The sequence below is a fragment of the Canis lupus genome, chromosome 6 (genome assembly GCF_003254725.2).
Source record: "Canis lupus dingo isolate Sandy chromosome 6, ASM325472v2, whole genome shotgun sequence".
NCBI classification, from domain to species: Eukaryota; Metazoa; Chordata; class Mammalia; order Carnivora; family Canidae; genus Canis; species Canis lupus.
This window is the reverse complement of record NC_064248.1, coordinates 44,173,701-44,201,687: the sequence shown is the minus strand read 5'-3', so window position 1 is coordinate 44,201,687 and position 27,987 is coordinate 44,173,701. Positions and strand designations below refer to the sequence as shown.

Here is a 27,987-nt window from a genome sequence, read left to right as displayed (position 1 = left end):
TGTGACATCCTAAGTGAGAAAATGAGATTCTTTTTTTGATAAAACAAATATTATTTCATGTGCATCCCCCACCTTTCCTAGAGGTGCTCAAGATAATCAACTGAAGCCTTGAATTAAATAGCCTTTTCTGTAAAACATTTTCTTCCTCTCTATTAGTATCTTTGGGAAAATGTAAAAATTGTTGTTTCATCACACATACTCTCTGTCTCCATATATTTTTCTCTTTCAAAGATAGTAGATAATTTACTGACAGCGCTAGGGCGTATTTCCCCTGCCCCCAAACTAGAATATAAGGCTTATGAGTCTAATCTTTATTTGGTTCACCGCTGAATCACAAACTTCCAGGGAAGATGCATGACTGGTCTTATTAAAAAGAACAGTTATATTTCTCTATGGTATATTTAGGTTTTTTAAAAATCTCATAGATAGGATAAATTTAATTATAAGATTTTTCTGTTTTTGTTGTTGTTGTTTAAGTAAGGGCCCAAACTCACAACAACCCTGAAGTCAAGACCCAAGCTGAGATCAAGAGTCGGACACTTAACTGACTGTACCACCCAGGCTTCCCTAAGATTTTCCTGTTTTTATTGTCCTCTAGTCAACTTAAGGAAAACCTCGGGTGACACGGACATCCTGCTGCACATTTTAGGCCTTATTCCTTAGTCATCTCTTTCTGCTCCTCGTAGGGGGTCATACTTCATGTCTTCTTATAGGCTGCCTAAAATCCTTTCTGAAATATGGTGGTAGCACAAATTTAGAAATGGGCAAAGGAGTTTAAAAACGACTTCCCAGAAAGCTACAGAAATGAAATCTCCATATAGAAATCAATGATATTAGTAAAAAATAATAATGGTCCCTGACATCAAGTATGAAAAGCATTGTTCTCCATGCTCTAAATATATATAATTTTCCACAAAGGCTCCAAATTGCTGTATGGAGGGCTGCGTGACACATTAAAAACAGTAAAATTTGGTTATGTCTCAAAGAGTCACAAAAACATGCATTAATGTGATTCGCTGCAAATCAGTCAAACTTTAGAAAAACAAAATCCTAGATCTCTCGTCATGCTGGCCTCTTCCAACAAGCCAGGGTGGCGGTGAAGGTCTTTTGCAAGGGTTGCTTCCTCCTCCTGAAGCATTCTCCCTCCAACTATCTGCAGCACTAGTTTTCTTTCCTCCTTAAACCCTTTGCTCTGTGAGGTCTACACTGACCACTCGATTCCACTGCAATCCACGCTCAACATTATCACTCTCATGTTCTGTTCTACTTTTTCTGTCTCCATATATTTTTCTCTTTCAAAGATAGTAGATACTTTACTTATTGTGCTCGGTCCTATTTCCCCTGTCCCCCAAACTAGAATATAAGGCTATGAGTCTAATCTTTATTTGGTTCACCACTGAATCCCAAACTTCTCAAACAATGCCCGTGTTATACGTTCAATACGTATCTGATTAAATAAAAGAAAGGCATATGCATTTTGAAGGTTTGAAGAAAAAAGAAAATTTAAGAGCTCTGTTGGATTATTTTCATCACCTAATTCAAAATAAACAGATCAAAGTTATTTTTATAAATAAATTCTGTTGATAATCTCACCATTGTCTCACGTATCTACTTTTTCCTTTTCTATTTCAACAACTACCAAATTATTGTCTGCTTGACTTCAACCAATAGCCGCTCAGTTGTTCTCCCTGTTTCTAGTACCTTCCTTCTCTGATTCATTGAACGTTATTTACAGATAAATATATATATACACACATATATATCCCCACTACATTATCCTCCCCTGCTCAGAACTTTTAATTGCTGTATAACATCTCTTGGATACATTTCAAACTCTTCACTGGGGATTCAGGGAACATTGACCTTTGGCCCACCCACCTAAATTCTAAACATATATCCATAATTCCCTCAAATGATACCTTATTTCAAGATAATTTGTTTCCCCACCATTTCCTGAAAATGGCTTGAGTCTCCTGGCTCAGCTGCCTTTGCTCTGCTCAGTCTCCTGCCGAAATTCCCTCCATCATTTGCCCATCCAAACCCTAAAAGTTCTTTTTAAAAGAATCCTTAAAGGTCATTTTACCCTAAAAGGGTACAAGGTCTTCCTCTGTTCTACCTCCTTCCATCAAACACTCCTTGATCTTTAAAGACCAATTATATTCATTTTTAGTCAGTTTTTAAAATTTGTATTTCGGTTTTTAACCTTCACTCTGTGATAATGCTATAAAATCCTCAGCTAAAATTTCGGTGCTGTAGGCACAGAAAATGCAGCTTATGTTTCTTCTGTATTATTTTCCCAAGAATTTGCTACAGGGTTAGAAGCATGAAAGATGGCGTCCAAAAAAATCTTGTTTAATAAATAAATAGGTAAATTTATGCTGACATGAATAATGGAGGGGTTCAATACCATAATACGGGAAGTAAATAATAGTTACTATTTACAAAACATGTTTTTTTTAACCAAATATTTTATGTATTCTTCACAATAATCTTATACTCAGCATTATTCCCATTTCCAGCTGAGAAAAGAGAGGCCTGGAAAGATTAAGCCAGTACCTAAGGCCATGCATCCGTTAAGCATGTATTAAGGACTTGAACTCGGGTCCTCAGGGATTCACCAATACATCTTATGTCATTTCAGAATGACTTTGACTCAAATACACAGAAAATACATGCATATTTATATAATGGTTGCTAAGTTTTTAATCTAAGATGTTTTAGAAGTTCTGACATTTATGGAAGTCTGTAATAACTCGCTAAGGCATTTTGCATACATATATTAGTAAAGAAAGTCCAATAGTCACTGACTGATTTTGAAGAAACTTGGCCATAATAAAATGTTTAAAAAAAGCTTTTAACACCTTATGACTGCATCTTATGGTAAGTGTCAAAGAACTGGTGTTTACAAGTTGAGTAAAATACTTCTAGGAGAGATTTATGGCAGCTTATAGCTAATACATATGTTCCAGAAATTGGGCCTCAGTAAGCATGGTTACAAATGAACTGTATTATGTAGCAAATGCTTGATTTTTTTTCCTTTCTTAAAAATATGGTTTCAGTGTCCTTGGCTTTCATTCCATCTAATCTTTCAGGGAATCAAACATATATCCCACTTAATTCTAATACATAGAAATTTATATAGAAGCGTAAAAAATATATTTTAGATATCAAAGTTCCTATTCTATTATCCAAGAACATGAAGGATGCATTTATTTTTGTCTCAGCTTTCATTTAAATTAATCCCAACCTCAAAGCAAGACTCAAAATGCAAAACCTGGAAGAAACCTTAGGCTAGTGATCTTCGAAATTTAATATGCTTAAATAAAAATCACCTGTGGAGGTGCTGATTCAGGAACCTGCTTTATAGCAGCAAGCCCCAAGGCTATTGTAAGGCAGGAAGTCCATGAACCCCGCTTTTATAACTACTCCCTTAGATTCATCTAAATCAACCCCCTTGTTTTACAGGTTAGGTAGTAGTTAAGGCCCAGAGAAGTGAAGTGACTTATGCCAATTCACACAGCAAGAAAGTATCTTAACAAGGTTTTGGTCTCTTGGCTCCTAGTCCAATGCTATACTATAGCTTAATGGATTTTCTGAAAAAATTCATTTGGAGGATCCATGCATATAATAATTTCAAGCTAAATTTACATTTAGGTCAGTCTCAGATTTTCTATGGCTAAAATCTGGGGTTCTGCTTTTCAGTGCTTAAATGAACTATGGGCAGTCAACTCTCCTTGTCTGTCAATTGATTCTTAATATGAGGATAATTGCAATATCTTAACAGTGATACATATACCATGATATACAGTAACTGATAGTCTAGCTCTCTTCCTTCACTGCACACTCAGCCTTCAGACTACTGGTGGGGACAGATATCATTTCAGGGAAGTGGCTGAAGAGAGGGATAGTTATTCCTAAGTCTCATTTTATATAGATATCAAGAAAACGAAGACTGATAAATGTTGACGGCGGCTGGGTATATGTGGGGAGGATAGGTAAAAAAACAAAAATAGTTTATTCATTTTTTCCTCCTCATCAATAACAGTTCCTGACTGTCTAGTCATAAAAAGTCAAAAGCTTGATTAACTGTCCTATCTTCACCAAAAAGAGAAAAAAAAAAACCTGAATTCCACTTTGATTTAGAGAAGTACTAGTTCATGTAAACAACAATTTGTTGCTCTTTCCTTCCATTATGCATGATTCCTGAATTTCTTGAATTTTAGCACCTTTTTCTAGCTTGTTTTATTTTCTTCCCTTTGCTTTTTGAAAATAGTTATTCTCCAACAGGAGTTTGAAATACATTGGTTTAGGATTGCAAAAATGTAAGCCATGGTGCAATGATTGGGGGCTGGTTCTTTCATCTAAGGCTTAATTGGTATCTATAATTACTAATTACTCAACTCTCCATTATTCATGTGTGGCTTATCCCTGGTTAAATGGTTGAACTTTGGATTTCCTGGTCACCAGTCTGCTCTGTAGCCCTGTTCTCCTGCTGTCAGTGCTTACTCAGGGAAATCCGACTAATTTTAATACCAATCTAAGCACAAAACCTCATTAGGAAAGTGTATCTCTTGCCAAAGGAAGGCATATAATACATTCCAAAAGCAAATATAGAAATTTTAAAAGTTATTTTCTGTTTTAAATTACTCTCTTCTCTTCACAGGGATTACTGAGAACTGAATGGGCGGTTCTTGATCCTATCAGGTTGAGACATAAAATTGCCATTTCTGTGGTCAGTAATGGTAAATTATTGGCATGTTCATATGCCTCAACCTAAATAGCATAGGAAACTTCCATTCATTTGATTTTCTCTATTGCTCTCAATTCTTGTTACAGATTTGCAGTGTCAAAAGCTTGGAAGCATTCACCTCAAAGGCTATCTGTATAGGACTATGGGCTTCAATCGTACCAAACTACTGCCAAAATATGCCCTATTGGATTAGGGCTCCTGACTTTGCCTCCTGCCCCGCGTTTCCTGATCAGAAGGCTCTTTGTTCCTTTGCCTACTGGGTGAACACTACTCATCTTTTGGGGTGTATTGTAGATCATTTACCACTTCATCTAGCCAACTTTTCCCAGGATTCTCCGAGGAGGATCATACATCGTTTCTTTTGGGGTTCACCCAGTCCCTGTGGTTTCTGTCTTGGCTCCTACAACAACATCACATTGGATGTTTACAAATTTGCTTCCTCTTATCAATTGTAAACTCTATGACAGAGACTGCCTTACTCATTTTATTATTTCTTTTTTTAAAAAGTATTTTATTTACTTATGGGGGGGCAGAGAGGGAGAGCACAGGCACGGGAGTGGGGGCACAGGGGCAAGCAGACTCTCCACTGAGCAGGGAGCCTGACAGGGGCTTGATCCCAGGACCCTGAGATCATGACCTGAACATAAGGAAGACACTTTAACCAACTGAGCCACCTAGGTGCCCTCCATTTTATTATTTCTGATGTAGTCCCTAGCACATAGGGGGTGTTTGAGAATAAGGAAAAAAGAGGGGAGAGGGGAACAAGAAATAGTTTTTATGATATCACAGCAATCTTACAATTGCGTTATTTCCTATGGGATTTCACAGTATGGAAAACTGATACTTGAGTTTTTTCCTGGCTCATTGGAGTAAGAAGAGAATTCACAACGCCTCTGATTTCATTCTTCTCCATTACAAATTGAGGTAGAATTTAAGAGAATTAGTCATTTTCTGTAGGAGAGGGAGCCTTCTTGCCAAAGGAGATGGCAGCCCACTGGGAAGTAAAGGCCACTTGGCACAAACCCATCTTACTCACTAGAAGCCAACACCAGCTTAAATCCACTGCCTCCATTCAACATAGAAGCTAAAGGATGGGAGCCATAGATAGAGCTGATAAAAACAGCAGCCACAGTAATAATTTCAGAACAGTAAACCTCAAACTGAACCCAGAAGCAGAGTTAAGAAAAGCAGGGAGAAACGTCTGGATAGAGTATGATTCAAACCAATGGTACTCTGGGATCTTAGATTTCTCTTCTGTCTCTACTATTTTTTGATTCTTGGAATTTCTTTCATCATGGATATTTTCGCTGCAGTGGCTTACAGAATTTTAGTGTAGCCCTTGTTGCATTCTACCCCACTTTTACAGGATAGTACAAGAACCTCTTGCAGTGGCCGCTAAAGCACAGAGTTGACACTCTATTATAGTTTGGGCCAATGGCCTGATGGTGATTGCTAAAGCCATCGACTGAGTTGTACGCATTTTTGTCCCATCTTGGGTACAAAAGGAGTCTCTAGACTTGACCATTACAACTACATTTTCCTTAAGCCATCTCCAGGATGACATTAAAAATGTACATTACAGTTAGTACAGCTCTCTTTTCCCAACATGATAGTGTACACTTTGACTTGAGAGCTTTGCATTGCCTCCAGCACCTAATACAGTTCCTGGCAGGCGGTGTGGGTTCCATCAATATTTATTGAATTGGAGAGAAGAACCATTGGGATGGAATTGATGGAAAGATCTCTAAATTAGACGAAGGGCGTTACTCAATCTTCCTCCATATATTTTCCTTCTCCATTGGGAAAGGATGCTGATTTTGTTGTTGAAGAAGAATAATTGAAAATATGAAAATTACATTTGAAGAAATCTACACAGCTGTTAATTTTGAAGATGAATTCTTTTCACCCAACACACTAGATTAACTGCAAGATCTCCTTTTTTCAAGAAATAAGTTTATGATCTTAGGCAAACTAAGTGCAACAGAATACAAGCTGGTGGACAATGAGTTTGTTCAGACTACAGCATTATCCGAACCTGCTAGTGGGATGCCTCTTTTTGTAGCCTCAGAAAAAAGACAAACTGTTAAACAGATATTCTCAGTGTTCTGAGTCTCAAAAACACTGAAATAGTTTTTTTTTTTTTTTTAACAAAAGCTCAGGGTGTCATGATTTTGACAGATTTTACTGGTTGGATAAAAACATCTAATGTCACATGCTCTGAAAGCATAAAAATTAAGAAGTGATTCCTGTTTATCTCTTATGGTTGAGATAAGGTAAACATAAATAAGAAAAGTATTCTCCCTCAAATACTTCTAGGGCTGTAAAGTTAGATTAGAAAAAAAGACATAAAATATTTGACTAAAAACGGTCATCATTTTTAGAATGCTTTCTCCTAAGAAATGGTCAGACTCTACATTTTGTTAAATTGTTTATGTTATTTTAAACAAGCAGCTTGTTTTATTATTTCCAAACTATTTTGCACAGCGCCATATATTAGAAAGCACACGGATGCCAAAGGTCATGTTCCCTGCACCAGTCATTAACTATCAATAGCTTATACCATCTGCTATTCTTCACATTCGAGAATCAGTAGCACCGTAGATGCATGCATTTTCTTATATTAAAGAAGACGTCCTTTGATCTACTATCAGTCCTCAGAGACATGAAATGAGATTGCTGATATACCTATGTTGGGCATGCTCGACACTGGATACTTTGGGCTAGTAAATTTAAAGTTCGAAGATAAGTGGACTTGGAACACCTACAACAGAAGGAAAATGCCAATACAGTCTAGTGATAGAGCCCAGGCCAGATGGTTAGGGCTTGTGAGAGGTTTAAATGTCAAAATATTTAAGCATTAAAAAATCCTGTTAGGTAAGGAACTTCAAAACCTGTCAAAACTACGCTGCTAATGGCTCTGTAATAAAACATGTCCCCAAGCACAGAGTGGAGGCAAGAAAGAGCTAAAGGTTTTACAACTGCGAGGAAGGATGTTTCTACTGGGACACAAGCAGCGGCTATAAAAAGCATCTATCACATAGTATACAACTGGCCAAACAGAACTTGTCCCTGATTTGGATATTTCAGACATGGAAGTCTTAATTTAACATAGTGGGAGTTCTTGTTACCAAGGAGGCTGTAACTGGAATCCTGGAAATGGGCAAAAATTATCCACACCTACAATGAACATTGATCTTATACCTACTTTGTTAAGTACTTTACAGTATTTCTAAGAAGACACATATCTTTTTGGACCAGATTTATTGCAAATACACCACCTCTACCAGTTCAGTGGATTGACATTACGAGTTTTTGAACAGCCTTGCCAAATCTCTAAAAAGAAGGTTTTTAAGCAATTAATAACCTAGGAAAATGAACAATAGTTAGAGACATAACAGGATTACAAACAAAGGAAAATCTAAGTTGAAGAAGAATGAGGAATGCATGGAAACCTGCCAGAGATCTGAAGCTGGAGAACTGAAAGATCAAACAATTCTTTTCTAAAAGGAGAGAGAGAAAAAAAAGTAGAGTCGAAAGGTTAAATAAAAACAGAAAAATCGTTCTTTCCAAAGAAGTTAAATATATATATTTGGAGAAGGCAAAAGATGATAGGAAAAGTAAGTATGCCCTAACTTACTTTCTCTGATGCCAAGAAAATATCTAAAGTAAATTTCTGATTGCTGTGTATTATATAAACAACTGTGCAAAGATACATTCAGGAAAGCTAGTCTAATATATAAATTGATGGCTTCTCTGTCCGAGGGAGTATAGCAGATCCACCCAAAGTGGTTTTTTTGGAGATAAGGTTCTTCCTACCCCAGCCCCACTGGAAGAGGGATCATAATCTGGAGAGAAAGGGATTTTAATGCTGAAAAGTCTCCTCTGGGTGATTCTGATATCCTGGCCAAAGTTTAGATCCACATGTTTATTGGTGATTTACCAAGTCTGTGAAAAGATCAGAGCAGCTGTTTGGGGGAATAAAAAATCACCTCTGGAAGACTCTCTCACTCCAGGAGCGGGAGAAGCTACCTAAGTGCAAAGGATCCCCTTTCCCATAGCAGACTTGTTTGGGACTGGTGTCTGCCTCATAGTCAAAGGAGCCCTGGCAGTGAGGGAGGGTCTTAGTAAAGGAAGAGGGGGAAGGAGGTTAGTTCTAAGACTTGGGCAGCTGGAAGGGAACATTCCTCCAGGGTGGGAGCCAATATCCCCAAAGATCTTGGTATATTCCGGGAAGGAATTTCTCAGTCTCTGCATAGATATCTTTTCTTTACTTTTTCCCGGAAAAGGACCTGCAACACTCAAAGCTGAGAATGGAAACTCAGAAGGGTTTCCTTGGCTTGAGCCAAAATGGAGAGAAAGCTCCCTGTGACAGGGAGAGGTTAAGGCTGAGAGCCCTTCATATTCAGCATTGGGGGGTGGGGGGGGGTGGGAGCGGCTGAGAGCCCTTCATATTCAGCATTGGGGGGTGGGGGGGTGGGGGCGGCAATGAGAAGTGAGAGGACCAATGTGGGTGTTGTTTCTTAAGCCCTGTTGGCTCCCCTGGGGGTTCTAGGCTGTGGAGCCCCTGAGGGAAGGTTAAGTGGTGAGTGACATCTCCCTACAATCAGTAGATTTCAACCTGGTGGAGCATAGACCGGCGCTGAATGAACACAGTCTAAGCATGCCCTCAGAGAGTTTCACCCTTTAGGTAGGTCTTTTTTTTTTTTTTTTTTTTGCAATGTCAGTGCTTAAGCAAAGAGACGGGGAGGTGGAAAGCAAGGAGATCACAGCTTGCAGCACTGGAGAAAGTCAAGGTAAGGATTTGCTGTGGCTTCTCCGTGAAGGGTCTAGGGACTGGATGCCTGGAATCCCTGCCTCCTTCCTGGCTCCTTGGGGGCCAAAGAGGGTCTGGCTGTAGGCTCAGTGCAACAACCTTCTCCCCCAAACACCCTTCTGACAGCACCCCCACCTCCAGTCATTGCCGAAGTGACCCCTCTGCGCTTCCTCTGCGCCTCTCCGGTGGGGCGCGTAGGCAGGGAGTGTGGACGGCTGCCCATGTGTGCCTTCCGCGTTGCCTGGACCAGCCTGGAGTCGGGCTTCTCTCCTCCCTCCTCTACCCTGGATCCCTGGATGCCGGCTTGCCGGAAAGTCTGAGCAAGCGCTAAAATGCAGACAGAACGGGGCTCCTTGTCAGCTTATTCCCCAGATCCGCGGACCACAGAGACGCGTCCCTTGTCGAGCCCCGCAGGGCAGTCGTGCCCTCCTCCGTCTACTCCTCGCATCTGTCCAACTTTCCCTTCCTGCGCATTCCCCTTACACAGACAAGCTTTTTTTTTTTTTTTTTTGGTTTGGTTTTGAGATGCTTACAGATTTCTGAGATCAGGGCTCTCCCTCTCCCTATTGCAATAGTCTTTCTAATTAAAGTCTCTCCCTATCTAAGGCTAGATTTTTTTTAATTTTTATTTTTTTATTTTTTTGACGTTAGCGTGTAGCTAAGAGTGATTCCAGGTAAGTCTGAGCCCCCGCCGGTGGGGAATGCAGCCTCGGGGCCGGGGCATTTGTGTGCTTCTTTGGGAAGAGCGAGGAGCCATGGCGCGCCCAGCTCTCCTGAACTTCAACTTTGCGCAGGAGAACGGGTGTCTGGAGCAGGAGGCTCAGGCCGGCTCGGGGGGCGGCTCGCGGGGCGGGAGTTGCGGGCGGAGGAGCCCCGTGAGGATCGCGGCTGGGGGCGGGGGGCGCGGGGGGGGCGCGGCGGGGGGCGCAGGGGGGCGCGCGGGGGGCGCGCGGGGGGCAGGCGCCTGGGCTCGGAGGCGCGGCGCCCGGCTGGTGGGGCGGCGGCACCTGCGTCGGGAGCCGCGGCCGGCGGCGCGAGCCGGACGGAGTTAGGACCGCTCGGAGCGCCCGGGTCTCGGGGTGGCGCGGGGTCTGCGATCCTTCCCCTCGCAGTTGCAGCAGAGGAGCCGCTTTTAAGTGAGACGCTGGTGCCGCCCCGCGAGCCGCGCCTGGGCCGGCTGCTGGGGCTCCGCCGCGGCCGGGCCCCGCTCACTCCGCGCCGCGCGCGTCCCTAAGTTTGCCGCGAGCTCGGCGGCGGCGGGCGCGGGTCGGGCGGGCGCCGCGGGCGGGGGCGCGGGCGCGGGCGGGGGCGGGGGCCGGGAGCCGCGGTCCGGAAGCGGCGCGGGCCATGCATATTTCATCAAACGGACTTGGGGCGCGTCGCGGCTCGCAGCCTTCAGCGCTCCGCGCGGGGACAGCTCGGACTTGAGCGGAGGAATGCGCGCAGGAAGCCCGGGCGAGCGTGTCACCAGAGGATCTTCTTGGCGCCAACGCTAATGGTCCTGATTTATGTCCCTCCCGACCAAGCTCCGCGTCTTCGGCTGAAATAAAATGAGAGCCGTGCCCAGCGAGGTGGAGCCGCCCGGCCGCCGGTTCTGAGCCCCGGGACGCAGGAAATCGTCCTGCAGCTTAAAAATAAATATCTATAGGGGAGGAAAAAGAGAAAAACAGGAGGGGAGAAAAAAATAGAAACAGAGGGAAGAAAAAATCCCCCAGCAAAAGTTTAAGGCGAGAAGTGGCAGAGGCAGCGGCGCGAGGAGCGCGGAGGACCGGCCGCGGGCGCCGGGCGGGCGACCTCCGAGGGCGGCGGCCTCCCCGTCCTGCCCGCGGGCCCCGGAGGAGACGCACCTTCCCGGCGCCGCGTCCTCCCCGCCCGCCCCCGCCCCGCCCCCGCCCCCGCCCCCGCGGCTACCTGTCAAAGTCCCTGATCTCTTGCATTTCGGAAGAGGACGTCAACGGGAAGGAATCCCCCCTCCCGGCGAGGGCTCCGAGAGGGGGCGACGCGCAGGAGGCTCCCCCTCCGGGCCCGCGACCCAGGTAACGCGGCGGCGGCGGCGGCGGCGGGCGGGCGGGAGGGCGCGGGGCTGCGGGGCACGGGGCGCGGGGCTGCCGGGCCTCTCCCACCGCGGGCCGGGCGGGCGGGACCGGGGGCGGCGGGACCCGGGCGGTGGCGGCGGCTGCAGCGGCGGCCCGCGTCCGCACCCGGCCCCGCGCCCCCCGCGCCCCCCGCGCCCCGCAGACGCTCGGCCGAGGCCCCCGGGCTGGGCAGGGCCCCCCCGCGCCGTCGGGCGGCTCCCGGGGGCGCAGGGGCCAGCGGGCCCCGCGGGGAGTGCGGCCCCCCGCGCCTGCCGTCCGGGCCCGGCCCCCGGCTCCCCGCCCCCGCGAGCCACAGGCGGGAGGGAGCCTGGGGGGGGCGAGGAACTTTGTGAAGCGCCCGGAGGAGGCAGCGCGGAGCCGCGGCGCGCACCTCCCGCACGCGCTCACACCCACCCGCGCGCCTTCCTGGGTGTGCGCCCGAGCGCGGGCGGGTGCGGTGGGCGCCCGGGGGGTGCGCGGGGGGCGTGCGGGGTGCGCGGTGCGCGCGGTGGGTGCTCGGGGTGCGGTGGGCGCGGGGTGCGGGGTGCTGGGGGTGCGGTGGGCGCGGGGTGCGGGGTGCTGGGGGTGCGGTGGGCGCGGTGGGCGCACGGTGCCCCCCCGCCCGGGAGCCCGGCCGCCGCCCCCGCAGCCCCTGGCACGCCCCCCCGCCCCCGCCCGCCCAGCGCAGGGGGCTCTTTGCCCCTCTTGCCGGTGGCTTTGGCCCTGGAGAAACCCCGCCGAGCCCGTGCCCCCGGCGGCCCCGCGGAGCCGGCGGGCGCCAAGAGCGGGGTCCCCTGGGTCTCAGGCCGGTGCCCCGCGCCGCGCGGGAGCAGGACGGCGAGGGCTGCGCGGGGCCTCCGGGCGCTGCCCGGACCGGGGGACGGGCTCGGCTGGGACGTCGGGTTCCGGTCCTCTGTGGGTCCGAGCCTGTCTATATATAATACAAACAATCCCGAATATTAGTGGGCCCAAAATAACCAATTAAGTGATTCATACCCGGGAAAAGTTAGATAAGAAAAGAAAGTGCGCCCTCTGCCGTTTCTTGCAGCGACGGACCGGGACCGCCCCCCGCCCCCCGCGCCCCCCGCGCCCCCCGCGCCCCCCCGCCGCTCCGGCGTCGTCCTCCGCGGGCCTCGCCTCGCGGGGAGATGCCCAGCGGGGATCCTAAAGCAACTTGGTTGGGAGAAGTCGGAAGACGCGTTCCCCCGTCGCCTCAGGTATAGATTTGCAGAGGGCGGAGGCCTTGGTTACCCAACAGCTTCTCCGTGCTTCTCCTCTCCGAATGCAGAGCTGCCGCTCCTTATCCTAACAGTTTGTCATTCTTCCGAATGGAAAATTCTAAGATTCAGAATTCCACTAAACATATGGCGTGACTGGCAGTAGATTTGCTCTAGAAATAAGGCCCTGTTTTATGACTGAACATACTAAAAGCTATCTATCAGAAACGGGGGGAAATTAACCAGAAAGATCCTCCAACAAAATCATTTATTCCAATTTACTTAATGGTTAAGCTTGTTAGAAGAAAAGTTTCCCGGAAATTCTCTTTTTCAGAGAAGGGGCAAGGTGTTTTGTTTCCCCCTGATTTGTGGAGCCCTTGAGAGCCTCTCTAACCTGTGGAGAATGAACAGCCCCAGATTTCATTAGGTATTTTGCGTCTCTTTGAAAGTCTTGCCCACCCATCCCCCCTTCTCTTTTGCAAAGGAAAGGCAGCTCAGGGACTGTCCAAGATTCTTTTGGAAGATATGCAACTTTCAGTTTTTCATTAAGACAAAATTTGGGTATTTGCACGTGGATGAGGATGCAAAGAAAAAAAATGCATCAAGTGTTTTGCACCTCATGTTGTTCCAGCTTACATATGGAAGGGATATATTTCCTTTTCTCTTCTGGATGCCGTGAAATGACATATATTTCACCACTAAAGATCAATATGAAGGCATTCGGAATTCCATATATGGCTATTAATGTGGTTATACTCCTTACTGTGAAATTCATGAGAGTTCATCTTAAAATTTTGTATGAAAACAGTTTATATTATTTGCACACAGAGCTTTTTCTTCTATTGAGATTTTTGTTTTGTCAGCTTTCACGGGGCATGTGTGTTAAAGTGAATCGGGTTAGTTTTTTTAGGACGAGCTTAATGTATTTTGCAGTTTCCTTTTGTATATTTGCAATTGGCACAACTACTTGTCTGCCTCCATTATTATATTCCAAAAAAACAAAAACCCCAGGTAATATGTCAAAAAACTTAAGCCATTACACATTTAGTTGTTATGCTTTTCTAAGAGTTGTTAAGATGTGAAGAGTTTTAGAGTTACCAGAGCATCAAGTCGCTTGGAAAGAAATAAAATTTCATGCAACTCAGAAAGTCAAATATTACATTAAGAAAAAAATGTGTGTGTGTGTGTGTGTGTGTGTGTGTGTGTGTGTGTTGTAGGTCAGTAAGAGATATAGCATACTTTAAGATTTTATCTTCACAATCCAGAGCTTTGTTTCAAAACTTCAGGTGGGTGTATATTTTCTTAAATGTGCGTTTGGAACCTTGGCTGTCTGAACTTTCCTACACAAGAAGGAGAGATTTGTTGTTCTATGGTAATGAATGCCAGATTTCTTCCAGGCTTAACTGATTCTGAACTAATTTTATATATTATCCCATCCCCAAACATCCTGCTAAGTATATGCTATCTGATTCCTCTAATCATTCTTCTCTCAGTGAAAACCGAGGTCTGTCAAATGCTAAGGTGTGCTATTTGGTTTTATTAAGAATCTCATGATAGGCAGTTGCTCATAATACCCAATCAAGCACGAGTAAAATATGCCAATGATGTTGCAGCACATGTTAAATTCCTTATATTCCGGAAGACAGTTAACAAAAGGGTAGAAGCAAATGTTTCCCGTTAAGGTGGCTAGAAAATGCTTTCCTCACAATAATAAATAAATGCAAAAAGCATTCAGTATATCTTAATTATGTCAATCTCATTATGACAGTGTTGGAATCTGCTACTTTTGGTGGGTTATAGAATTTGGGTATGTCTTTATCTCTTTATACTTTTCATTCAATGAAATATGATTATAGTCAGTGTTCTTTTTGTTCCTTCCCATTCAGAAACATGCATATTTATAAAATTCTTAATGTCTATGAGGAATGAGTCAATAGCTGTCTATTTCAGGTGCTCCTGAAGAGCTGAGTATTTATGGAATAAATAGCCTACTACTACCACTCCCACCTCCTAGTGAGATTATATAATAAAACAAATGAGCTAGAGTTAATGGATTTACTGTCAATATTTTCCTCTCAGTTAAATTGGCAGTTGTTTTTAGAATATGATTGTCTATAATTTTGACCATTGTTACTCCTGTGTACTACTTTGGGAGGCTTCCTTTCTGATGAGAGAAAGGGCCTGTGAAATACTTTCCCCCAAGTTATTCGCAGGTGGAAGGGAATTAGCTTCAGAATCCTGGAAAAAGATGTCCTGTGGATGCAGAGCCATGTTACAGCCCCTTTTAGTCCAGATCAATAGCATCTATCAACCTGAGGACATAATTTTATATTTTCACATAAGCTCTGCAAATTTATATACCAGGGAGAGTCTGTGGAGTTCTCATAGCATATTAATGGGTATTTTCATCAAAGAGGACTTCTCAGCACTTTAGTGCATAGGTAGAGATGATGGCATTATTTGAAAACAATCAATTCCCAAGGATGGCAAAGCAAAGAACTAGAACTGTGACTGTCCAGAGCCCTTCTGAAGCTGCTCACATTAGGTGATACGGACACCTGGGACAAATTGAGAGCCCCCATTACTTGGCAATTAGTTCAGTTATGGGCCAGAAGGGGTTGGTTTTGTATATTAAATCCCCAAATATGTCATTGACTGTCCTTCCCACCTTCCGTTTGCCTAGCTATTTGCTGTGATGACGTAGCTTTTAAGAAGCTGTTGATGATTTTAACCTGGTTGAAAGCATAGCCAGATGGGAACCGGTGCCAGTAGGCAATAGAGGTTAGGGGGTAAACACTATTCTACTTTCATATTGTTTTATTTTCTTTGAAAACTCCATAATGATACTTTAAAAGCAAATTCCCGAGTTTTGACAGAGGCTTCCTTTCCACTGTGTGCCATGGAAATTCACAGATTTAATTTCTTATTAATTTTAAAACAAGAGGATTTTCTTTGAACTGTATGTGGCGCTGAAAAAAGTAAGGAGTGAAGAATACATAGTAGCATACATGCTACAAATAAAAAAATTAGGATGAAATTAAGCAATTATGTTAAAGAACAGCTTAGTGACCCACTGCTCCTGATCTGTAATATGCCGTGGTCAATATCTTTTTCTATGTCAATGGGAGCTCATTAAATGTAAATTCTGCAGACTAACCGAGCCATGCCATATTAGTGCTTGCCAAAGCTTGACATTTTTAATACATTAATAATATGTCTGTAATGTAATGGAAAACTATTAATCACAACTGGTTATGTGCCAGAAATTTAAGCTATAATTGGCTGCTTCTTGTCAAGAATGTCTGTCGCACAGTCCTGCAACTGCCTAATATTCAAATATCCTGCACTCCTCTGCATTTTTCCTTGTCAGTTCTCTAAATTCGATCAATGGTGTAGTCCATAATTCTGTGTAATGACCATCATTATAATTCTGCTATACTTTAATGAGAATTCGTTATATTGGGATTGCTGTCGCGTCAAGTAACAGGTTCACATACATTTCCTTAGTGTCCAAATTTTTCACATATGTCTATCTGGTCATCCTTTATTTTGTCGTTGCCATAAGGCAGAAGGTGGATAAAGACAGAGTTACAAATAAATGTTAGGTTTATTTTTAAAAAGTGAAGGTTAATGTCAGGGAGTATTCGAATACACACTTAAGGTCACGTTGTAAAAACAGTATTAAAAATTAACTCATAATTTTCACTCACTTCAAACAGAGCAGTCCATTCCCGGTCTTCCAGATTATATTATTTTTGAAAAATAAGTTGCTGTGTATTTGAACCTAAGAGTTGAAGTTAATAATTTCTAGTCTCATAGATTTTACACCACTACTGCTGTAATGCCCAGCTCCCCCACACCCCATGAAAGTGTGTGTTCTTGTTATAATGAAGTAGTAACCAGTTGAAAACTGCATCTAGAAAATGTACATTTGTGTTATTTTAACACCTTTTCAGATTTTTAATTGTCAAATTGTCGGCTGTTTCTGAAAATATCGGCTTAAAATCGCCATTGAATCTGAAAAAGCAGAGGGCTGTAGTAGCCACAACACATGCTTCTCTGTGATTTCTTTGTTTTTAGCTTCAGAAATCAAAATGTGCCCAACACATCTATATGTTACTAGGAGGAGGCAGATTCAAATCTGCAGTTTATACATGTTTAGACAAACTGCTAATTATTGCTTCGTAGGAACTTAAATATTCAACACTTTTCCTAATAGAAAATATCACAAATTGCAGCTGTATGATAACATTTTATGAATTGAATATAATGAAAATTGCACTTGCATCCATAAAGCAATTATTATAAATTACTTTGCTATGGAAACACTATTCAGCCATCCGTTGGCATTTCATAGTCTCTGTGGCTTAGTTCATTTTAAGATGGTGCATTATTTAAGTATATTGAATTCCTTTTCTAAGATTGTTTGAAGATACCGAACTTCCCTATTTAAACCGCCTATGTGAATTAAAGGCTCTATAATGGCATTTTCTAGACTGTAGGCTTTTTTGTCCTTTTTCAGGTGTTTAAAAAAATAATTACTGGGACTCCGACTGTATGAACCAACTAATCACACAAATGCCTGTTTTTTACACCTTGGATTCCAAATATTAATGTTTGGTTAGACTTGGACAGCAGTCTCTAAAGAGAAAAGTTGCCATTTCAACTCACCAGTGACTAGGACGCGTAGTCAGGGAGGCTGCATTATCAGTTAACCCAAAGTACTTTTAAACAGTAATTTTTATTTTCTCTTAGAATTAGTGCCATATTATTCTGCTTCATGGCCTGTTAACTCACCCTCAGCTATTTTTATGTGTGCATTTTAAATTGTGCGTTTTACTACAGAGCTTTTAGTTTTAAAGCAGTGTATAATATTCGCCTTTGGGACAAATTCTCTTCTTCTGTTACAGAAAGTAAGTGCAAATGCAGATGTAATGGCTATAAAAAGATGTAAGAAAATAGAAGATTCTTGTGAAAAGAAAATTTGCTCCTTTGGTTTTATTTTTGAGTATTTTTTTCAGAGAGCCAAGTTATCTTTATCACTAAATGCAACTAAACAAAAGAGGCTAAGTTCTTCCAATATAATGAGCAAATCCAAAGGGACAGCCTTGTGTGAACAATGCCGGTTTTCACTCCAGCTAACAAAAGCTAAGAAATGTACAAGGAATTTAGAGATTTTTAGGGTCTCTTTGCCAACAGACAAAAGGCATACAAGTAGTTGTCACTTTTTTGTCATTGTTATAAAAGCATTCATTTCCCCCATTGTTCTCCTGGAAGATTTTCTAGCACTGCAATCCATGAGAAATGTTTAAATCTAGCTGCTTGCTCTCAGTTTTGTCAAGATGGAAATACAATTTTTGAAGTGAAAACCTGTAACTCACCTGGAACATGCACATCTGTCTTTGTTATGGAAGAGTTAAATCCTTCATATCAAAATTCTCCCCAATGTGAATGATTTCTGTGGTTTGCTCATTCTAGCAAAACAGCGGAGTAAAGGTTATCCATATTACACCAATTTGCTTTATATTGCATCAAACCTCCCAAATGTCAACATATCATACGGTTTGTAATGCATTGATTCTGGGGCAATAACTCTTACTCTTATTGTTTCTTAAAGGGTGTTGGTGCCAGAAGGAAAGAATGATTGATGAGAAACAGACACCTGGCTATAGACACTCATCCTTTTGCTTCAGATACTGAAATCCTACTGAGTCTGAGCATCTCGTGTGAGCCGTGAGCACCAAGGATCACCCAGGGTTATTGGATGTACAACAGGAGAGCCATCACTTTGCAAAGTCATTCTCTGCTACTGGACATCTTTTACAAAACCAAACTACACCCCAGTCTAATAGATATGTTCTAGGACCACGAGGAAGCTGCAAGTTGTCAACGCCTAACGCACAAGTATGTTAGGCTCCCACCAAAGTCCTCAATATACCTGAACACGCACAATATCAGCCCTTCAGTTTTAGATTTGGGATCTACGTTGAGGTTTCATCCTCTTTTTTAAAAAAAAAAAAAATACAGACCTGCCTACATATAGACCTATATGTATATGTAAAATAGAGATCACCGATAACCACACCCTGCTTTATTTCCACGAAGACTGCCAAGAATTTAGAGATGTATTTGTCAAGATTCCTGTCAATTCACGCCCTTTGGGTTACAGTGTCCTCAGTGATGCAGCCCTACCCTTTGGTATGGGGACATTATGATGTGTGTAAGACTCAGATTTATACAGAAGAAGGGAAAGTTTGGGATTACATGGCCTGTCAGCCGGAATCCACGGACATGACCAAATATCTGAAAGTAAAACTGGATCCTCCGGACATTACCTGTGGAGACCCTCCTGAGACATTCTGTGCAATGGTGAGGCAACCCTTTTGAATAGAGTATTTCATATTACGTGGGGGCATGTCATCTATGTGTACAAATGCTGGGAGTGTAAAGACTCATGTGCTGAATCTGTGGGTGGCAGATTTGTGCCAACAGGCTAGCTTCCTTCTCAATGGAGGCTTGCTTGCAGGCCCTGGAATTACAAGTCGCAGTGTGATCGATGCACTGGAATGTACCTTCTGCCTTCCTGCAAACCAAAGCTTCCACCGAGACAGGTGTATTGTGTATAGATTATAAAAGACAAAGTTCAGCTGAAGGTTAATTTCACGTTGGAGACTGGGAATAGGATTAGGTCATATGCATTATGGTAAAGGATGAAAATCCATTGGTAACCACTTTAACAACACAAAGGTTTCTTCACATACCTGTGTGAGGCCATCCCCGAATTTCATTGTTTAAGGCTAGATTAGAGTTCATGGTTTTCCTCATCTGGAAACTGCTGTAACGTGGAAGTCCTTGGTTAGGAGATCAGTGAGAAGAGAAGCAAAGGAGAGAGGAGCTAATGCCTCAAGAATAGGCTCGTTTGTCAACTTATGCAGGCCCTTATTTTCAAGGGTCATGGTTTTCTATGAGTATTTTAAATATGACCTTTGGAATATTGAAAACATATTTGCTGGAGAGTAATGGCCTGGGCATACAAATTCAGATGCCGTCCTTTTGATAAGCAGAATTACAGAATTTGTTGTTTTTACTTGTGGTATCCATAAGTCTTTTCCTGGGTGGAAAGTTAAGTCCTGTGTGAAAAGATAACATTGGGGTGATGCGTTGAATTTTCACCAAGGACGTGGCTGAAAGTTTACCTATAAGGTGTTACTAAAGAGTTCGGTGATTAACATGATGTAAATCAATGTGCTAAAAAATTCAGACAGTGTGTTCATTTGGTTTATGTCATTGTTTTTTTTTTTTTTTTTTTTTTTTTTTTTTTATCGTAGGTGGTCTTTATTTGATCCTGGAATTGTGATCTCGTTTTTCTTCCCATAACAGATATAATCACATGGCAGATTTTAATAGTATTCTTACCTGACTTTATTATCTTGAACCTGGCCTGGCATTTTCAGGATAGTGAAACTATTAATCAAAGTAGCATCTGTTCACAGTCCCCAGTGAGTTAAATTAGCATAAGATCATCTTAGACCTAGCACTGTGGAAAAGGTTTTGTAACAGGAAACAATTTTGAGCAATAAAGAGTGTTTTTACCTAAAACCTAACGGCTTGCCATTTTTCAGAAGTGCCTTTGGGGACTGGTTTGAATTATAGTCTAAACCTGATTTTGTGGAGAGTCAGAAAAAGAGCTTGGCTATTAGGTGTCACTATGACTAAAGTGCCCTGAAAGACTAAATATTTCAAAGAGAGGACCCGTCTTTCTGGGGAACAGGTATGTGCTTTGCCAAAAAAAAAAAAAAAAAGCAAGCTATCTTTTAGAAACCAGAGACTTCCAGAAGAGCTTTATTCAAACACGTTAGCAAAACTATAATAAGTCTGAAAAAAGAGCAGGGACATTTGTTGGCTATATACCAGGTGTTTGATAATCTCTCATAAAAGGTCAAATTTAAGGGGCACTTGAGAGGCTCAGTGGTTGAGCGTCTGCCTTTGGCTCAAGGTGTGATCCTGGGATCCTGGGATCCCGAGATCAAGTCCCATGTTGGGCTCCCCGCATGAAGCCTGCTTCTCCCTCTGCCTGTGTCTCTGTCCCTCTCTGTGTGTCTCTCGTGAATAAATAAATAAATAAATAAAAGTCTTTTTTTAAAAAAAGGTCAAATTTAAGATCTCATTGCAAATTTGGGGTGCACTTGCGGTGCAGGTGATAGGTCGTGTAGTCTTCCACCCCTTGCAACAGAGAACGAGTTCTGGGCCAACTCTTCATATTATGGAGAACACTCTAGCTCTGTCTGTTGGTTTGCATGACACTGGTAGCAATATGCCTCTTCTGGAATTGTTTCATAATTTACAGATCTAAGTAAAATAGCAGGTCTCCTTCAGAGTGCCGTTTCCATTCGCATCAGCCCTGGATGGTGTGTACAGCTTTCCTGACCTCAGCCCCTGGCAAGAGAATGCTAACTGAGCCCTGATCCTGTCATCCTATGGAAGGGCTTCCTTGCTGTCTTCAGCGTGCCTCTCTTTCTGCTCATGAGTGGGAAAGGGCACTTTACAAAACTTCTCATGACCGCCTTTCATGGGGACATGGTCTCAAGCCTTTAAACAAGTCAGTTCCCTCCCAGTTCACTACCTATGTGATGTTAGAAACCAAAAGAGGAAAAAAGAATTAGTGTTATCCCTCAGCTTTCTCAAGTGCAGTGATGCGTACACTTTATATATTTACCCCCAAATCCACGGGACAGTCTTTTAAAAGGCTACATCTTAGTATGATGTAGATATTTGGAAGCCTTGGTTGCATTTAAGCTCGTCACTGGGCCGAATGGTTTTCCAAGGGACAGAGTCAGATTTGTGGGATGTTCCCTACTGATGCTCAGTTTGGAGTCCTTAATATGCATATGATTGGCATAACAGATTTAATAATGTATCCTTTAAACACATACTTTGGGACCATTTGTGTGCATATTCTCTGCCAAGTCAATGATAATGGCCTCGTACAGCAACATGTCTTCTCTGTAGTTTTGGGATTTCCATAAAACTCTTTAGTGGAAGGGTTCTTGACACACGGCTGTACAGCTGTGTAGGGTGCTGTCCTATCAGACCTGTTTAGGTGCTCCTGAATCCAAGGTCTAATGGGAATCCATCAAGTCATTTGTGTTATGACTTTCTCGTTCTTTCCTCCTTGACACCAGCACCCATACCTGCTTCCGCAGGGTCGTTATGGCCCATTACATCAGGGCAGCTGCCACACAAGCACAATCACCACTTAACCCTTATATGTAAATGTTTGCTGCAAAATGGTTTCAGAAATCACCTACTCGGTTAGTGAGTACACCCTTATTAGCTGCGAGTATAACAATTCTGAGCACTAAGGGGACATTTGGTGAGAGAAATACCCTGAAATTCCCATAGCTGATTTATTTTATATAAAGTTGAAGTTCACTGGCAATGCATTAGGAGTTCCCTTTGCTGCCTTTTGCGCTTGCTCCATCATTTCATGGCAGTGGCCATCCAGGATATAGTTTATTGTGAAGTTTTAGGAAAAAGGGCTCCATGATTCCATTTGCCAGTAGATCTCTGCTTACTAACCTGGATGGCCTATTTAATAATTCTTTAATGTATAGTGATTTTAAATTGTTGTATATTAATCCTACCAGCATGTATGAATGTTAGTTTTATGGGAGCACGCTGACGTTTTTATTCATGAACATAGAATAGAGGAAACAGAACACATACATATACATATATGAGTTGTGTATATTGAGACCATACATTTTCTTTTTAATTAAATATATTCCTTGTAAGTTATTGATGGCTCAAGAAGTATCTCTGTTAAGGAGGAAGAATCTGAAGGGTACAAGAAGATTAAACATTGTTTTTAAGGCTGGGTTAATATTTTAGTATAGATCATGTCCTTCTTCCAGCCATATAAAAGCTTCACGTAGCACAGCTTTGTCAGAAAACACAGATCATCTAGTGACTACAATTTGTTTCAATTTGCATAAAGAGCAAATAGGATGATCTGAACCTGTGTGTAAAGCTGAAGTGACAACACAAAGCTATGACTTGTTCTTGTGTTTAGACAAACTTAGCTGTCATATCTCCACGCAACACCCCAGTGGCTTAAAAATGGCAAAATTATCTGCAATTATCTCCAGCCTGCAGCTAATTTTCTGGATAAGTTAAACAGAAGCTTTGAAAAGAAGCCTGCAGACGGAAGAAGTCATGTGCGTTTGTACAATTGATGGTGCAGAAGTGCTGATGACTGTGGAAATGTGAACCCTTGAGAGCTGCTGTGGATTTCAGAGCCAATCAAAACTAAATTAGGAAACAAAGATTATTAAAAAGTCTTCTGTGCATGTAATTTTGGCATAATATTATGAGGTGGACATTAAGTGTTTCCCTTGGAGACCCTTGGCATCATTAATGCAGTGTGCCTTTAATTACAAGTAGACTCATATTACAAAAAAAAAAAAAAATGGAGAAAATAAAGTACTCTGAGGTGTAGTTAGCAATACCCTCATTATGTTTACTGAAATAATTAAAAGAAAGGGTGCAATTTTTCTAAATAAAATGTCAGAATTTGAAATGAAAATGGATTTTCTTTAGGAAATTTACTACTGTGTACCCGTGCTCTTGATGGGCATTTATTCAAGTACCATAACAGGGCTATTAACGATCATTCCATATTGTGCTATTTCTAGATAGACTCCTATTAAGAAAAAAATAACTTTAATTATTGCAAGCATTTTGGATAGAACATATTTCATTTCGTTCAAATGGAATTTAGGGAAACAGTAGAAAGCCTTTGTGTTTTATGATTTTAAAGGAACCCAGTGGAACGAGTGAGTGGTAATGCATAGTCATAGGGCCATCTATAACTTAAATTTCGAATTTGACGTCAGTGCAGGTTGCCATCTGGTGGCTATCAGGTGGCCTTTGAGAAATTAATTTGATAAACTCAGTTACATTTTCAGTGACAAGGCATTAATATCAATTTTCTAAAAACTGGAAATGACATTGACTTATATGATAATCAAATGATCTTAAAATACACTGTTCACATGAAACATAATTCAATAAATGAAGTTTTAATAACAGTGACATCTTTCATTTGAACTGATTTATCCCTTAATTATCCCAGAATGGAATTTTTTAGCAAAATATTCAGTTCCTTCATTATTAACGCTTCATTGTTATTTAGTTCATTATTTGGACTTATTTCTTAGAAAAGTTTAATTCGTGTTTGCAATGAATTAAGTTTCATGGAGATCAATCTTTTTGATATATCCCTGTACCAAGTATTTCCTTATTGAGGAGCCTATAAGAGCTCCTTATTATCTGTTGCATCAAGTCTAAAGTACTCTATTTGAGTACTCTAAAACTCTACTTGGTTTTTAAATCTGGTTACACTCAACCTTATTTCCCATTACATCCCATTAGGACTCTGTGGCACCTCCAGGGGACTAGCGATCTGATTGGCAGGGGACTACCGCATTTGGGTTGAAGCTCATTGACATAGCATACACAGTATATGGGGGTGGGGTGCTTGGGAGGGAGCTGGGAAAGATTATTGTGGGGCTAATAAAACTTAAAACCACATCATGTCACTAAATGTTCAGATAGCGTTCTCTATGTGTACAAGTGCCTCAGTCTCTGATGGGCTGATGCTTCACCAATAATCCAGGCTACTGAATGCAGGGGGAAGTGGACAGAACATATATAGCACATGCAAAACCAAGAGGTGGTAGTGAGGATCAAAGTCAAATAACACGTGTTTCCTGCCTCCATTGGAAGTGAAGAAGAGTCCTAAGCCAAATGAATACAAAGTAGTGTGTACTCAGATGGTGGGGGAGCAGAGAAGCAAAGCCAGCACTCAGAATTTAAAGATGAAACATTATTTTGCTGCATATCAAAGGGCCACTTGGAGAATAATATGTGGTAGCCAAGCGCCTAATGCTACACAGTGTCTGAAAAAGACAAAAAGGCTGGGTGGGGCAGATTCAAGCACAGGGTTTAGATGACAGCCTCGTGGCCTGGTTAATGGTAGAATGACCTTATATCTGGCAGGGTGGAAGAGGAGCAAAAAACTGTAGAACCTGATGAGTTCGACCTATATATGTGTGCATGTATCTTATATATAATGTCTTATAGTATATCTTATATATAATAAATATATCTGTATGTATATTTTTTTGAACTTAATCGATGGTGGAGTATGCTGAGTAAGATAAGCATGGCTCATCTACTTGGAGCTCCAATTTTGCATAAAGATTAGGGGAAGCATTTAACTGAATGCACACATGCAAGATTTTTAGACATGAGAAAATAATAAATGCTTGCAGTGGATCACTTTGAATTACCTCCTCTTGCCCAAGATTGCCCAAGGAGTAATCTTGTTTGTTCTCAATCAGGAGAATATCACTTGAAAGGTATAAGAAGCAATCTCCTGAAAATACTATAGCCCTTCAGGCATATTGTCCAGACTTTGGTTGGGGGAGGGGCTTGCTCTTCCAGCTTTGGGACTGTACATGGGTCTTAGGCTGACATCTTGATCCTCTGACTTTGAGGACTAGTGTCATCACACAGGAAGTCCCTCATCTCATGTATTTTTTCCGCAAGGACAAGCAGAGGACGTTCCTCTTGGTTGGAATAGTTTGTGCTTCTCTCCACTTATCTTGATTCCACCCATCCTTCAAGGTCTATGTGAAGTTGGTTTCTCTACATATGCTTTCTGCCAATTTCAGCTCATACCATTTTCTTGACTGTCTGTATGTTAGCCCTGCCTATGTACTGCACTATATGACATCATTTAGCACTTACTACATCCAATTGATTAATACACCGACATGCACATTTGTTTCATGTGTTTATTTATCCCAACTCTTTATCTGGATCACTACTCTTTTTTTAAATGATTTTATTTATTTATTTATTTATTCATTCATTCATTCATTTATTTAGAGAGGAAAAGAACGAGAGCACGCGCAGGGGAAGGAGCAGAGAGGGAGGGAGATGAAGAGGAAAAGAATCCCAAGCAAACTCATGCTGAGCAGAGAGGTCTCCTCTAGGCTGGATTTATTGCTTTTCTACCTCATAGCATTTACCAGATTCCTAGGCAATAAATAAATAATAACATGTTTTTAATTGATTAATTGATCAGTTGATTGAATATAGTATTTTTCTAGAATGTTTTCTATTTCTTGAGAACTTTTTAAATGAATGTATTTTTTCCCTCTGCAAATTAAGAGACAACTACAAAAATTTAGCTACTGCACTTGGGCAACTAATGATGTTCTCAAGAGAGATGGGAGAGGCAAAATCTCAGTGTTCATGAGGGATTTTCAAATTCCATTTCTAATTGAATCTTTTAAATGTATTTTCCCAAATAGAAAATTTGGAAAAAATAGAAGAGCTTAACACACAACATTGAAATAATTTTGCCATATTTCTTACAAATTTTTCTCTCTAAATATATAATTTTATTTTACAAAGTTGGAATCATATGACATGCATTTTTTCTTTTTTTTCATTTACTACTCCAGTTTTAGCATTTACTTGTATCATATATTCTTAGAACATATGATTTTTATAGCTATAAAAATCCTATTATGTGGATATACAATATTTTTATTTAATTATCCTCTCACCTTGACAGCTTATTTATTCTTCTATTGGTTATATGCGTGATGAATAGATATCAGCATGTAGTCTTTTTTATCAAACATATCGTCCTTCTCTCACATTTGAAACCTCCCATATTAAACACACATGTTTTTAGATTGTTGAGCTCATTGTATTGTACTTAGCTGAGGCTAAAGAGTAGGGCTATATTCTTGTGTTCTCAAGGATGGAATCATTACTGAATGAAATGGACGTTCTATATGTAAGTCATGAGGATTGAAATGAGCATGTGTGACTTAGGTAGGTCCCTCTCTCTCGGCCTTGCTTGCTTTTGTGTGTACTTGAAGAGCTTCTAGATACAGAAGGAAGACAGCTTCAGCCACAGAGTAGAGAGCAAAGTCAGGGGACCTCTTTAGGAGCAACAAGCTAAAGATGAGCAAATCACACCTTGTAAACTGTGTTTGTGGCTTTGAAACTTGCTTTAAATTGATCCACAGCAAGAAAAATATTTTATATTGCAACTCATTAAACACACACTATCCACATACACAACCAATACAAAAAGCTTCACAAAAAAGTACTTACCCTTCCTATGTGCTATGCTCTGTGATACTTTTTTCCTCCTTTATATTTCTTTTCCATCTTTAACAAATAATTGAAAATTATATATTGATGGTGATCTATAGATTTTAAGTAGGATTATTTTTGAAATTTTGAATACAAGAATAATGATAAAATTATTCTTATTGCCGCCACCTTTTCTGCTAAGGTGATAACTTCTAACATTTTGCGTTGAGAAACAGATATTGGAAGGTGAAATGAGACTGAGTTTTTCAAAGATGTATTTTTTGGTTATTTACTAAATAGATTTTTAATATGCTTCTTGGCCATTTACATTTTCTTATTCCTGAAACACCTGGGTGGCTCAGTGGTTGAGTGGCTGCCTTTAGCTCAGGTCATGATCCCAGGACACCCCCCCTCGGCACCCCCACTCCCCCCCCCCCCCCCCCCCCCGGCAGAGAGCCTGCTTCTCCCTCTGCCTGTGACTCTGCCTCTCTCCCTGTCTCTCATGAATTTTAAAAATAATTAATAAACAAAAAAATAACTTTTCTTATTCCTAATTGTAGTTGTTTTTGCAATTTTTGCCTTTTTTTCTAATTTTTCTGTTGAAACATTTACATAAAATATGTTAATTTGAGCCTTTTAAAGAGACACTATTTTTTGACAGTTGATTAAGTTAAAATATGAGTATCTTTTTTTTCCAGAAGAACAGTCTTGTTTCAGAGATTTTTGTACGCCCTTCATTTTGTGGAAACTTTATGTATTCTTGCATAGAATTTTGGTGGCAGGGAGCCATCATCTAAGGGCTGAGAAAAATTCATCAAAGTGCCCCCTCACATCTTTTGTTCCTAATGTAAGAACTTGGAAAAGTTATCGTTTGCCCTAAGTGAAACACTCATTTTCACTTAAAATCAGCTCTCTGGAAACAGCTGCATACTGAAACGTTCATTGTATAAA

General features: G+C 41.6%; 1 protein-coding gene across 1 annotated transcript in view; it reads left to right on the top strand.

Annotated features, from left to right (window-relative positions):
- Nucleotides 1–9,846: 9,846 nt before the first annotated feature.
- NTNG1 (netrin G1) overlaps nucleotides 9,847–27,987 on the top strand; it is a 308,746-nt gene continuing 290,605 nt past the window's right edge. Inside the window, exons 1-2 of the mRNA XM_049111819.1 lie at nucleotides 9,847–10,237; nucleotides 18,473–19,224. Of these exons, the coding sequence (XP_048967776.1) occupies nucleotides 18,979–19,224 (246 nt within the window). The 5' untranslated portion in view covers nucleotides 9,847–10,237; nucleotides 18,473–18,978. The remainder of the gene's footprint in view (nucleotides 10,238–18,472; nucleotides 19,225–27,987) is intronic.